General features: G+C 46.5%; 2 protein-coding genes across 7 annotated transcripts in view; one reads left to right on the forward strand and one right to left on the reverse strand.

Moving 5' to 3' along the window:
* Positions 1 to 13,860, forward strand: part of LOC120955858 (probable nuclear hormone receptor HR38) — a 54,826-nt gene that overhangs the window by 19,219 nt on the left and 21,747 nt on the right. For all 6 annotated transcript variants that reach the window (XM_049608222.1, XM_040377050.2, XM_040377052.2 and 3 more), the window contains one exon: positions 311 to 1,094. In XM_049608222.1, the coding sequence (XP_049464179.1) occupies positions 311 to 1,094 (784 nt within the window). The remainder of the gene's footprint in view (positions 1 to 310; positions 1,095 to 13,860) is intronic.
* Positions 4,319 to 5,453, reverse strand: LOC120955861 (uncharacterized). Its single transcript, XM_040377058.2, has one exon. It carries the CDS (start codon positions 5,220 to 5,222, stop codon positions 4,554 to 4,556), a length of 669 nt encoding a protein of 222 aa, XP_040232992.2. The 5' UTR covers positions 5,223 to 5,453; the 3' UTR covers positions 4,319 to 4,553.

The raw sequence follows: 13,860 nt of genomic DNA on the forward strand, positions 1-13,860 counted from the left end.
GCGGCTGTTGTCTTGAGCAGAAGGGATGGCCCCTACTTCTTGGGCCATGTTGTTTGTGGCCTTCGAGTGCTGGGTGTTGTGGGATGTGGATCATTGGCCGAATGTGACTCGAAGTAATGGGAATGGGCACTTCGCTTCCGACACACGCTCCAATGACAAGCAAACACACGTGAAGGTGTAATTATAGCTGATTATCACTATGGGCTTTTTCTCCATACATGGAGTGCCACGGTCCAGGATGATGAAATTTCTTTTGTGGTAAATTAATCATAATTCAACTCACTTTTGTCTTTCTTTCCTTCTTTCCCAGTGGAACCGGGCGGGATGATCGTCAGGTAGCAGCGATCAACAGGAAGCGATCAGCCTCATCCTTCCACTCACTATCCTCCAACGCTCTGCCAGACGCGTCAGGATCAAGAAGCTCCCATGCGGTGTCCTCACGCGATCGCACCTCAAAGCAGTCGTCCCAGAAATCCTCCTCATCATCATCCATCAGTCCTGGCAGCAAGAACTACTTCGAGCAATTACTGAACAACTATAAAAACAGTTCACCTTACTACAAAGAGTTGCACCAGGCGTCGAAAACTCCACAAACGAAAGCGCTGCCATCGAGCAGCAGACGCAATCAGCGCAGTTCCGCTGAGGTAACGAAATCGAAAGCCTCACAGCAGCAGCAGCAGCAGCAACAGCAAGGCATCGATGGTGACCTCGACTATCTGTACGATGACGAGACGGAGGAGAGCGTGCAGAACGATGCACCGGTCTCTGGCGGCACAATGTCTACGAGTACGAGAGCTCCAGCAAGTACTACCACGACCAGCACCACCACCACGACGACTACCACTCCGAGAGCAATCCTGTCTGCGAGCAGCGATTCCGACGAAGCGAGTGGCGGCGGCTCGAACGATGGCAGTGCAGCAGATCCCAGCTACAGCTCGTACTACCAGAAAGCGTACGCAATCCACTCGAACCCACGGCGCAACGGCAACAATCGGTACAACTCGCTTACAAGGACGGCAGCAGCCTCACCGACGGCGGTAAACCATCACAGCAAGCGCCCGCACTTCGATAGGATTGATCCAGCCAAGCAAGTGGTAAGTCACAGTAAAACGAACACCATGCAAAACACCCTAGTGAACACAACTATTCAACCTCCGTCCCTCGTCCCTCGTAAAATGATTATTTCTCGGGGCTTTACGAGTGCTGCCGGACAAGTAGTTTATGACTTTTCACGGTGGCAAACATTGGAGTGCATTCCAGCGCACCACCACCCCTTTGGGCGCTTTAGTCGGTCGGTTGGTAGCGGCGTAAACGCTGAACGGCGATAATAAATCCCCTTTTCGCGCGTCTTCTTTGAAGACCTCCTGTTTGGTAGGGGCATCCACAGCGCGATGATAGTGTTTCCTCCCGGATAGGCAATTAATAAAGCGCGGATGGGACGCACACAACATTTCGCTAAAATTGCTTCAAGCTGCTGTGCCGGCGCCAAATTTTTGCCACTCGCCGTCGTCTGGAACGGAGGGGGACCTTTTTTCGGGCCACTTTCACGCAACCATCACCACCAGGCAATACAGAGCGATGGGGATTAGCTCATCGCCGGAAATATTAGCTCTCGTAGCGTAGCGTGGCAACACACTCCACCGATTCTGTCTAGTAGGCCACGAACGTTTGCTTTGACATTTGTCGTTTGTTTTGATAAATGGGTGGCAAGGAAAACCCCTCCCCAAAACACTAAATTGTGTGCAAAAAGAACAAGTGCAACAAACTCACCCATTGATACACTTTCATCTTCCAAGGGATGTTTGTGTTTTCGTGGGGTTCAACTTTGTTTTAAAACTGTTGAGATGGGGCAGAAAATCAAAGCAGTGGAAAAGTGCTTTTTAATCTAAAAACTTTGTCCCACATTGGGGTGTGTTTGTTTGCAGAAGTTCACGTGGCTTTTCAGAAAGTCAAAAAGCAATGTCCTGAGTGTGTGAGTGTGTGAGTGTGTGTGTGTGTGTGTGATGGGAGTTCATGAGATAACGATGGTCAGCTCGGTATCAGGTTAGCTACTAACGAGAAGCATCCGATATTAATGCTGTTGGTTGTCGGAGTTTAGGAAACTTAATTAAAAAGAAACTCAATCAGCTAACAAACCACGCGCCGGTCCACTGTTAAGCTGGCACATGGGGAGAGTGGGGCTAAGAGGAGCATTTTTGTTCAGAGATATTTTAGACATTGATTTGGAACATGATCGATTTCACATAGAGATTTTTGAAGCCTAGAAATTGGAGTTACTCAAAAAAAATAATTGAGGAATTGGGTTTTGAGAAGTGTCCCTTGTGCCCCACGATGCCCTAAAGTTGGTGTTTATCCGGTCTGTTAAGCAACAGAGTCTTAATATGGTCCTATAAAGTGCAAGTGTTTTATTTTTGCTTCGTGTATGTGAATTCCAAGATTTCGGGTGGCATTCCGATCGAATGAAATGATATCCCACCCGTACCCAAACTGACGTCAAGCTGCACGAGCGGCCATCGAGACCGAGATGGATCGGAAGCATATTTTTAGTTCAAGCTATTTTCCACCATGTTCGGGGGCGGCACAACCATCTGGAGGTAATAGAAATTTCAAGCCCCAAAATTCCCATTTTTCCTCCCTCCTCTCCCAGGAGTCTTAGGGCGGGGAATGTTTCGTAATTTCGCAACGGCGCGTGTACATTCCCCCACTGTCTTTCCAGGCGGAAAATCAAGCATTTATCCATGCTTCACACGCTTTGGCACACAGGCTGGCAAGTGTTGCTGCTGCTGCTGCTGCTGCTGCTACCAACCAACCAGAAAAACAGAACCCGCGCGAAAAGCATCCTGAAGCTCTAATTTGATTGTAAATTATGGATAACCGAAGAAGAAGACGAGGGCCTTCTCTGCCCTGAGCCGCATGTAAAATTTATCGACAACACACACACACACCTGGAAAAGATCCTTTAGCGCCCATCTGTTGCTTTCCTTCTTTGTTGCTGGAGTTACCCTGGACGAGGTATTGCCTTCTTTCTTATCGCATCTCCAGTAAGGTGCTCCAAAAGAGGATGCCTTTCACGGACACAAAACACACCCCCTCCTCTCGAAAGGCGAAGAGATTCCTGCTCCGGGAGGGCAGTAGTAGTTAGAAGGTATTTTATGGCGCGAGTACGTGCGCTATTTCCCATTTCCACATCCGTACTGGGTACTGTCCAGCGCTCCCGCAATACCTTTATTGTTGGGTCTGGTGAATTGGTGAATTTGTTGTACATTCTCTACACGCGTCCTACCTGTGCACATTCCTTACAGGGGCGGGAGAGGAGGAGTGAGGATATAAAGAAATCATTGCATGAAATAAAGATGAGACGCGTCGACTTCTTTCCAGAGAGCAACATCATACCTGCCTCTCTGGTGCGGTATGTTATTGGTATCGTGGTGCCCTTTTCCTAAGTGTTCGTCCCTCCCTCTCTCTCTTTCTCTCTCTATTTCGATTCGGTTCACCTTTTCTGCAAATGATGCAGCAATGAGGTTTGCATGAACCCGAGCTCGAGCCTGCCTGGGGCAAGAAATTTTGACGTAATCTTACAAAACTGAAAACCCCACGGACAATACTTCCTCGATCCCGGGGAACTCCATACATACACACCTATACATACTCTACTCTCACAGCCCGAGGTCAATGGAATTGGACGGTGCTACCCGGGGAGCGAGCATGTAAACAACGAAAACCATTCATGAAATATTTATTAAAAAGAAAATTGTATACCGTCTTTGGGTGTTTTTTTAGTTTGGGGGATCAGGACCACAACACACCGACTCCAACAACGGTGGAGGTGGTACCGTCCACCGACCATGGAGGTTTTATTTTCGTGGTGGAACGTTTCGTGATAAAAGCTAACCCATCCCGCAAAGCAAAAGAACGGGGATGGGGGTTAGCTCTTTCACGTCTTGAATGAAGTTGCCGAAGCCATTCATGCAGGCTCCGGTCTCTGGATCTCGATGTACCAGGCACAACACAATAAAAGCTCTGTTTTCTGGAACAGTGAAAACAGAATGAACCACAAACACAGTACGTGACCCTACCATACCGTCTTCTGCTTGCTCAATCCCAACTTGTGGAGCCGCACAGCACTGGGATCATCATTTCGCAGGCCCGAAAACCTTTTTCCCCCTTTCGACCCCGACACAGAGAGTCGTGGCAGAGTCAATGTATTGTAATGCAAACGGGATGCGCTCCGTAGGGCAGGTTGAAACACACGTATGTACCACCGGTACCCACACCTTGGTGAACCTTTTCTTTTCCTCGGGATGAAGAAGAGCAAACCTTGTGCGATTGCGACCATTCGGAAGTTTATTTTTATACATCCAGTGTGACGACTTCAACGTTTACTGTAACTGTGCACCCCTTCGGAGACGCGTGACTTCCATGTTGATAGGCCCCGTGGAAAAAGGGTCTGATGTAGAGGAAGATGGGTTTGCACGGGTAGAAAATATACGAGTTAAATTGTTGCTGTTGCGGATCACGAGATATTTGGGGTTTCCACATTTCCAACTCTATTTTCAACCACTGCTGGGCTTTTCCTGCTTAACTTGATTTCTGCCACTCTTGGGCATCCTGTGTGCGTTTGACCGTCGTCGTCGTCGTCGCCGCTGCTTCATAGCCACCTGTCCCATCCTCCTGCCAGGCATCGTGGGGCACACGGGACAGCGGCGACGTTTCAGCGGCGTGTAGAACGCAATCTTCACGTACGGTAGCTTCTGCTCGTCCGTCATGTGGCGCCACTGGGCGGCACCCTGGCGCACTACCTCCACCACCGGGAGGTGACAATTTTTGCGCCGAAAGTCGCGCAGAAAGTTCAGGTACGGGTTGCGGGTTTGTTTTCCCGGTTTGCAAACTCCAGCACCACTGCTGCTGCGTGCCGTTGACGAATCCGGTGGTGATGCGTTCGTTTCCCGATTCGTTTTATCTTGCCTGGATGCCATTGCTGGGGTGGTATCAGGTTTGAAATTTTGAAAACGTTCGAAACACAAAACTAAATCTTTCAGATGACTCAAGCAGCACGAAAGAATGCACGACATCTGCAGGGATGGGGCGATTACTAAGGCGACTGGGATGCGATGTGTGAGTTTCCGTCCATAGACAAATCTCCATAGCAACGCGTGTGTGAGCTTGTCTGGAGCATTCAGGAAAGAAGTCAAATCGTACCGGTAAACGGGTTGAACAGCCATTTAAAATGTATACCCGACTTCAATAATGCAAGGAATTGAGATTGAATTCCAAAAAGCACGAAATGCGGTACATCTTTGATGTTGCCTGCTCGGTGACCGTTGGAATAAATCTAATCTAATCTTGAGGACCGTTTTCGATGATGAAGATGCCGACGCAGAATTCGATTAGAATGGGACCAACGGGTAGAGTTCTTTCCCTGTAGTCATGCGTGTGTTTCGATGCAAAATAAATTTAAATAATTAATTTCATACACCGCTGGTCGATGGGTAATGACGAATGAAGGCTGCCCACCGTTATCGCGGGAAGCCCCGAAGCCCAGGTTACCCGCCAAGATAGATGAAATCATCCGCAAAGGATGTCAACCGGTGCGTGCAGGCACACGATCTCCGCCACTCCATTACTCATCGCCGGTGGGTCGATGTAGTAAAGCGCTTTACGAGAGTTATGAGCCGACCGACCGTATAACCGTCCGTTCGCTCGTCCGTCAATGGATTGTGGCCGATTAGTAATTTATGGTTCATCACCATTTCATCCGTTACCGGTGTGGAGTTGCGGGATGGATGGATGGCACTCTTCGGCAGGCAACTCGTTTGTGGTGCTGCAGGGGTGGTAAAAACGGATCTATCTGAGAAGCAATAGTGAGCGCGCAATTCGCGCAAACACACGCTAGACGCAGCAAACAGTCCATTTGTCATGTGCGATGGTCCGATACCGGGAAAGGATGTGTTAGAGTAGTTCGAGAGAAAAGCCATCCATTCTAAAGCCAAGGTTTTTGTGTTGCGTTTGCCAGGGAATGGCAAGTTGGTTGTGGTCTGGAGTTTATATTGGAAGCGTTGGCTCCAAATTTAAAGACAATTAGGCATGAAACTATCGTGTGGAGCATCCATAAATAACGTAACACTCAAAATTATAATTATTGATGTCTGTATCAAAGTGTTCTATTAAACTTTGAACTTTGAGCTTAATGGTAATTTATTTCTTTATCGAATTTGAAGGATATTCAACATCCAAATCGATAATGGTTGATACATTTTGAAGACAAATCATTTGGATCTTAAAGAACATTTTTTCTCGGTTTAATGGGTCTGTCAACCCCTGCCCAAGACGACGGACAGTCTGTTTTGCATACATGACAACACAGATGCGATGGCTGGAAAACCCAAGGCACCACCATAGCACACCGGTCATACTCCAGCTCGGTCGCCTAGAGTTCGAGCTCTTCCATCTTTCCAAACCGTGCAGTTGCAAAAGAAGCTTCATAAATAAAATATGCGAAACACACAGGCGAAACACCAGGGCCGGCAAGACCGAGGCGCGAACCGACATGGCCAGCATGGCGCATGTGAGTCACTTTTATTGCATCAACCTCGGGCGAGACCCTGATGCCTCCTGACTGGTGAATTGCATGGCTTTGCGTAGCTGAGTAATTGCTGCTTTGCCAGATTCCTCCACACTAGAACCCATCGGATCCAAACGACACACACATTTAATCCGCTCACTATTAGCATACCACCTCCACCACCACCACCAACACCACGTAAATAACGTATTAAATTCAATTATACCACCTCGTTTGAGCGTAGTTCCTGTGGCTGTGGGTCTCTCTAGTTGGTTGCAAATATTAAGACCATTTCAAACAAGAAAAAAAGAACGGAACATGGATAAAAAGGGAGCAAACCAGAGCCACAACAGGCACACACACACGGCCATCACAACACATTAGAGGAAGAGGAAGTTGGCCGGCGATCCCGTCCATTCTAATCCCGGGGCGTTTCGCTAATGATGCAGAACGGGCAGCAGGAGGAGGACACGGCCCGAATCCCGGGGTTTGTCGCTTAATGCATCATGCATGAGTGCTGCGCTCGCCACGCAGAGACACCCTGTCGCGTGTTCTTGCGCGGTCTGCACATTATTATGCTGCTGCTGGTGCTGCTTTTGGCCAACTGGCCAACCGGTTCTCGTTCGGTCCGATGCGCGCCTCCTAAGCATCATTTTTCTTCCTTTCACCCCTTTGCGTTCATGCTGATTAGCGTGGGGAGAGAGGGAGGAGGACGCCTTTCCATCCAGTGCGAAAGATATTAATTATGATGACAATAATGCTGTCCCCGTGAGGCTGTGAGTGCGGGGGAAGCTTCTGCTCGTTGCAGATGTGACACACGCAGCAGGGGAGTTGGAATTTCGAGCTTTGGAAGTCATTTTGCAACATACTGTGCCTTCTGTGTGGAGCTTTGAAGAGGACCGGAAGGCTCACACAGCAGGGGAGAGTGTTTTTATTTTTATTCAGCTTTATGTTTAGCATTTGAAATGTGCCTTAATTCGCTTTGACACACACACAGAGAAGAGCCTCTTTCGATTCAAATTCCGGGAACGTTTATTTCCTTCGTGTCTTGCAAGGGATTCGCTTCATTGACACTTTTCTTTACATAATCGATGCCGTTTGTTGGGTGCAACATTCTCCACCGACACCCATCCCAGTGCAGTTCATTGTTTTATGGCAAAGGACGCCCACACACACACACAGGTCGTCGGGCACGGTTCAAATACCTCGCCGACAGGGGGAAAACATACACCAAAACCGCCCGCTTCGCTTCCTGAGCTTTCTCGAAGGTTTACCTCGGCGGTGATTCTGTGAACTGTTTTCCATGCCAACAAAGTTCATGCGTAGGAAGGAGCTTCTCGGGCAGCACAAGACGACCGTATATTCCAGACAGAAACAGAATGGTTTGAAGAAGAAGAAGCAAAAAACCAACTCCGAGGGAGTGGAAATCATTAAAAGTCACTCGAAGTGCGACAAAGCCGATTGTAATAAAAGATAAAACATCTATATAGACAGCCCATATTAATGAGCTGCCATTGCCTTCCATTCACTTGTGGTACGGCCAAATGGTAACAACAAGTCGCGTACCGGAGAGAGAGAGCGCGTACTTGACTTCTTCGCGTACGGGAACGACGCTCTTCCGCGAGCGATGAAGCAAATAGTAATGCATTTTTAATTGAAATCTTTATTGACACCCGATGTGCGCTTCGGCAGCTGGTGAAGAAGGGAGAAGCGGTTTGTGGGGCCAATCCCTGCGTGGAAGTTACACACACAATGGTTTACAATATCCTTTCTTAGAATTTGGGAACAAAGAATTGTAAAAATTTGTTATAAATAATAAATATAACATTTATTCGGAGTTTTACAATCCTATCACTCATTCGTTATTAATTTTGTTAGTGAAGGGCTTGCTCACGAACAACCACAGACATTCAATATTGTCAGTTAAGTTGTCGCATTGTATATTTAACCCATAAATAAACGTTGTCATTTTTAGTTTTAAGAAGAAACATGAAGATTTTCAATACATTTTTTCCCCAAAATATAGCTAATGTTTTAGCCAAATGGTGTACGAAACGATTGTTTTAAATAGTTCTAGTAACAAATTCACAATCTTCAAACTATTAAGCACTTCATCAAACTCTTTCATTCTACGTTAAGACGTTAGCTGTTTCAAGAATTACTTAAAGTTGCTCTAGAAATACACATAAATAATCATTAAAATCATTAAATTTTAATGAGGGCTTCGAGAATCAAGAAAAATATACGTCCTTTAAGTGGCATTGATGCTATTAAAAGTGTTTAATATCAAACTAATCAGTGGACTTAAAAGCACCTGCAGCAAGTGTAGAACGCAAACAGACAAATAAGCGATTTTTATCCAAAAAAATCGTAAAAATTGGCTTAAATACCAACTCATCCTTTTTGAAGAGTCCACAGAGCTCCATACTTCCTTATCTATCCTCTATCAATTGGAGATGTATCGTTCGCTCCACGCCGTGCTCACACAAAGCACCACACACAAAGGAAGCTTAAGCGATGAAATACCTCCCCAGCGTACACCCAAGGGTTAAAGTTAAAAGGCTTGAGCTTCCTTCGGGCGCGTTGGTGCGTCGGTGGTCGTCGCAAGAAAGCAAAGCGCAAGGCAGCCACCGTTGTTGTTTCGCCACCATAGCAACACAGCGGCCACCGCGCTCTTGATCAACCGATTTAGCAAAAACACACACTCACAAACACACACACTCTAATGCCTACTTGGTCGTGTCGGTGGTGGCAGGTCGTTTCAATTGATTGATTTTGATTTTCGCTAACGAAGTGGTACCACAGCAGCAGCCATCCGGCAGGAGGTGACGATTGGAAGTTGATGAGGAATTAGAGTTGAACTCTTATGCTACAGAAGTAGGGGGTAAGTTTTGGGGGGGGGGGTTTGGGGGTGAACAACACCTTCTCCGATTCGAATCGCGCACACTCAAAATCCAATCGAGTGTCGAGTTGTTTGCGTATGCTGATGAGAGGCTGTGGCGCTGTGCGCGCGCCTACAAGGGGGACCGTTTTTCGATACAAAAACGGGGGCTTACGGTGGCGTGGGAAGGCGATGGTGGGTGGGTTTTTCACGCCTGATTAATTGCGAATCGGCGAAGCAACCAGTCATCCGGCATTCAACCACCATTCCTTTCCCTTGCAGAAAAGCAACAAGCAATATGCTACCATTTTCCAAGTAGGAAATGCTCCCCATTAAATTTCCCGTGCTCTTTTCCACGAAACCACGAACGAGGAGAAGCCGGCACCTAGGGGACAAAATAAACAATTTTGGAGCGGTGAAGAAGCTGGCTGAGAGTCAAACTTGTTGAGCACCAGAAGAAACTGGCAATAACTTTCCAACCGATACTGTTTGTGGACCAACAACGACAACAACGACGACGACGACGAATGACAAATTGTTTGTTTACAGCGCACGCGAACGCTGTTTTTAATGCGTTTTTTTGGTTTGGTTGGGGGACGTTAGGCGCACAATCAAACAAAACCAGTCGCTCCCACCAACCGAACAAATCGTTGTGTTATCGTACACGGTCGTTGAAATTATTATGATCACCGGGTAGGATCTTTTCCTTGTGCAAGTTGCAGGTTATTTACGGCGCTCTTAGTTATTGGAATTTGGCTCCCACCGAACGCACCCGCGAAGAGGCGTGAAGTGCGTGAAAAATGACGTTCCCAAGAACACCCTCCACCCACCGAAGGCAGCCGAAATTGGTGGCCCACTGTGTATGTGTGTGTGTGTGTGTGTGTGTGTGTGTGTGTGTGTGTGTGTGTGTGTGTGTGGGTGGCACAATTCTTTGAAATCATGTGATGTGATCCTTCTTCCGTTTCCACGTGGGAAGCAGGCTGATGAGATGAATTGTTTTGGTGGGTTGTTTTACCATTTATTCCCTATGCTTATGCTTTGTGAACACACACAATTTGGCTTTGATGTTACGAAAAAAAAGAAGTAGTAAGATTTTATTGATGCGCCACGCGACTGAATGTGACACGAGGGGCGGTCTTCCTGGGTCAAGGATGAACCTACACGAATGAATGGCACCGATTGGCAAGAAGGGAGCGCGTGACAACGCTTTGAAAGTGATTTGCCCTGTGAAGGCTTATGCTAAGACAATAATAATCATCGCTAATGGGGTAAAAACTGCCATGCCGTGGAGGAGGAGATTATGAAGATGGATTGTCACCCGTCATTCTACCGGCTGTGGATTGTTTGTTCTGTGAGGCATTTGCGGGGACGATTCGGGTAATGTGAATGGCAATTATTATTCACAACACCTTCGCACCAACAGCACAGCAGCATTTTTGTTGTGTAATTGATGGAGAAGGAAATGCAATGTAATAAACCTATCGCAATCATACTTTGTTGATCAAACGCGATAGTGATGGATGCATTAAAAATAGTTTCATCTAGAGATCGTGTTTCATACTAAGGTGTTGATTTGCCGTCAACCGTCCGTAGAAGCGAGCTCTTTGGCAAATTTATTGATAAAACGATCGCAGAGGTTTAATTAGATACTGGGTAACTATGCTCTGAGCGTGATGATCATATCAATTAGTAGTTGAGAGTTATTTACATTGTAAAAGTCACGCTATTTTTAGGATGCTAGACATATAGCTATCAGAATCACAGTAAATTTGTAAATATCCGTGTAGCTATCAGGATCCAGTATAAATGAGTGCTTAACAGATAACAGATAATGCTTAACGTACGAATAGACAGATTTGAATAAATACGAAAGAATAGATTTAAATAATGGGGCCCTTTCCGTTTTAAGTTGATAGGCTGAAATTTCAGCCTGTCAGCTATTTGCATTATATAGCAGTTTTCGAGCAGCTATCTAAGTGAGTACAATATACAGGTGGGCTTATCCCAAGGTGTATGCATTTAGAAGGATGATTTTTATCGCTTCTGCTTCTGAATGAAGATTTTAAGAGTGTTTTGAGTATTCGTCAAGCCTCAAGAAGCTTGTTTGAGCAAAAGTTTTCACCCATCCTATCAAAAAGTGATGTTCAAAGTTGGTTATAAAAACATGCTATGAGACCACCTGGACTACATACACCTTGATTCTAGACTCCATCACCTGATCTCTTTAATGAACCTTGGGGTAAATGTAAACAACACCGTGTATTCGAGCAGGCACTCGAATCTAATTCTAGCTTTGAGGCTAGAATAATCTAGACTGAAAATTGCAGGCTAGTTTTTTGTGTTGGTTTTGTATGGAGTGTTTACATAATTTCTGCCTCCAACTGTCAAACTCCATACAAAAATCTGACTATAATCGTGAAGGGCCCCAATAATAGTATAGGATTTTTACAGGAAATATAAAAATGTAATATTGGGCATTGGGCCGGTCCCTTGGTACAGTGGTCAACTCGTACGACTTAACAGCATGACCGTCATGGGTTCAAGCCTCAAGTGGCCCCCATACGTAGGACTGACTATCCTGCTGTTGGTAACCAATGAGTCACTGAAAGCCAAGCCCACTAGTGATGTACAGGCAGGCGTTGACCGACATCGATTGATTATTGATAGGATTATATTGATTAGAAAATTTTCTAATTTACTTACCTTACTATCTACCAGTTTCAACGAATAAGTCTATATTTTCCAGTGATATCGTTGATATAAAAAAATGGATTTTGTAACTCCAAACCGGATCTCTCCAAGAGCAGCCTGGTGATATCGCATGCATTCCGAACCTCCTAGAACGAAAAAGAATAAAAACAAAAAAACAAAATAAAACAGCCAAACAATAAAACAAAAAGCCCTTATGCCCCCCATTTGCTCTATGCCACGCTAGCTGCAACACCCAGCGGTGAGAATTAGTTTTCCCTTCACGTTTCCCCCTGGAGCGGTGGGACCAGAGAGCCAGAACCGGGGACAACAAGAGATTTGTAAAATATTCATTGCAAACAACACCGACACCACCCGCCGAACGAATGGTTTATTGCAAACCCATAAAAGGATGTCACAACAGCCCCAACATGGGGGGAGAAGGGGAGGCTAGGTTTGCAAAAAGATTGACCGCCCTCCTCGCTGCCGGGAGCTCTCTAGGTGTTTGAAATATGGGCGCCCAGTTTTTGCGCTAGCTTTTCTGTAAGGGCGCTGAAGCCTCACCGTGCTGTCTGGAGGTCATCACTGTCAGCGTGTGTTTCTGGGTGCGATAAATTACCTTCTGACACACTCAAATGCTGGAAAAGCGGGGGGGGGGGGGGGGGGGGCACAAGCCACGCCAGCATTGGACAGGAATCGTAATGTCGAGCTGCTGCCGCTGCTGCGGCAGGTTCGTGACGCGCGCCGAGTTCCGTGACTGTTCCCTGCTGACTTTCCTTCGCGCGTTTCCCGTTGTGCCATTCGTGCAGTAACGTATGGTAGCGATTTTGTCGCAATCCGTGCAATTCCTAATCATGCATGCAAAAAAACGGTGTCCACGTAGAAATATGAGCCAACGGGTCTCAGTTCGACACCGGGGAGAATGCGCTTACCGCTGAGCTAGAAGCGCTTGTTCGTACCATTCATATTTTACGCGATTTCACACTTTCCGGGATTCCGGGAGAGAGATACAGAAGGGAGGGAGCGCATAAACGAACATGTGTTTGGAATAAATTGTTCACAGCCAGTGAGAGGGTGCTGTCATGCACGCGCGCTATCCTTCTTTCTCACTGACCGATATATTGGACTATGCATACACTGCTACCGCACACCACTGCTGCCACAGATTTTGGGATTAAGTCAACCAGATGGAAGATCAGAATGCCGTCGATCATACCCGCGTTGGGAGTGGGAGCCGTTTTGAATTGTTACCGGCCGCAAAACCCAAACGGCAGAAGATTAAGATCTTTTTCTCCTCCGTGGACAACGTGATCTAGTTCTTTTTTTCTGATGCTGGTTTAGCTGGTATGAGCGCGTGTTTGGTGATCGTCTATAGTTGTCGTACACGACTACATGACTCACATTCCAGGGTCTGACAGGGCTGACACACGAAGTTCATGAACGACGGATTATGCGCCGGAGGTCGGCAGTCCATGCTGAGGGGAATAGAATCGGGGCGCGCCATGAGAACAAGCCTCGATCGCTGTTACAAGATATGTCTTTATTTATCTTTCCAAAATGATCGGAGTCAGGGCACAAAGGATTGTTTAGGAATAGAGTCTCTACAACCTGTCGTAATAACCAGGTAACGCAGGGCACATTACAGCAGTTCATAAAATACTCCAGCACAGGTGGTAGAGGCTTGCAGAATTGCTGCATTTTTGAAGAACTTAAACGAATCAGTTCATTC

The sequence above is a fragment of the Anopheles coluzzii genome, chromosome 3 (assembly GCF_943734685.1).
Source record: "Anopheles coluzzii chromosome 3, AcolN3, whole genome shotgun sequence".
Taxonomy (NCBI): Eukaryota; Metazoa; Arthropoda; class Insecta; order Diptera; family Culicidae; genus Anopheles; species Anopheles coluzzii.

Excerpts from the sequence above, each read along its gene's own strand:
- LOC120955861 (XM_040377058.2), bottom strand. The coding sequence starts at position 5,222 with ATGGCTGTTCAACCCGTTTACCGGTACGATTTGACTTCTTTCCTGAAT.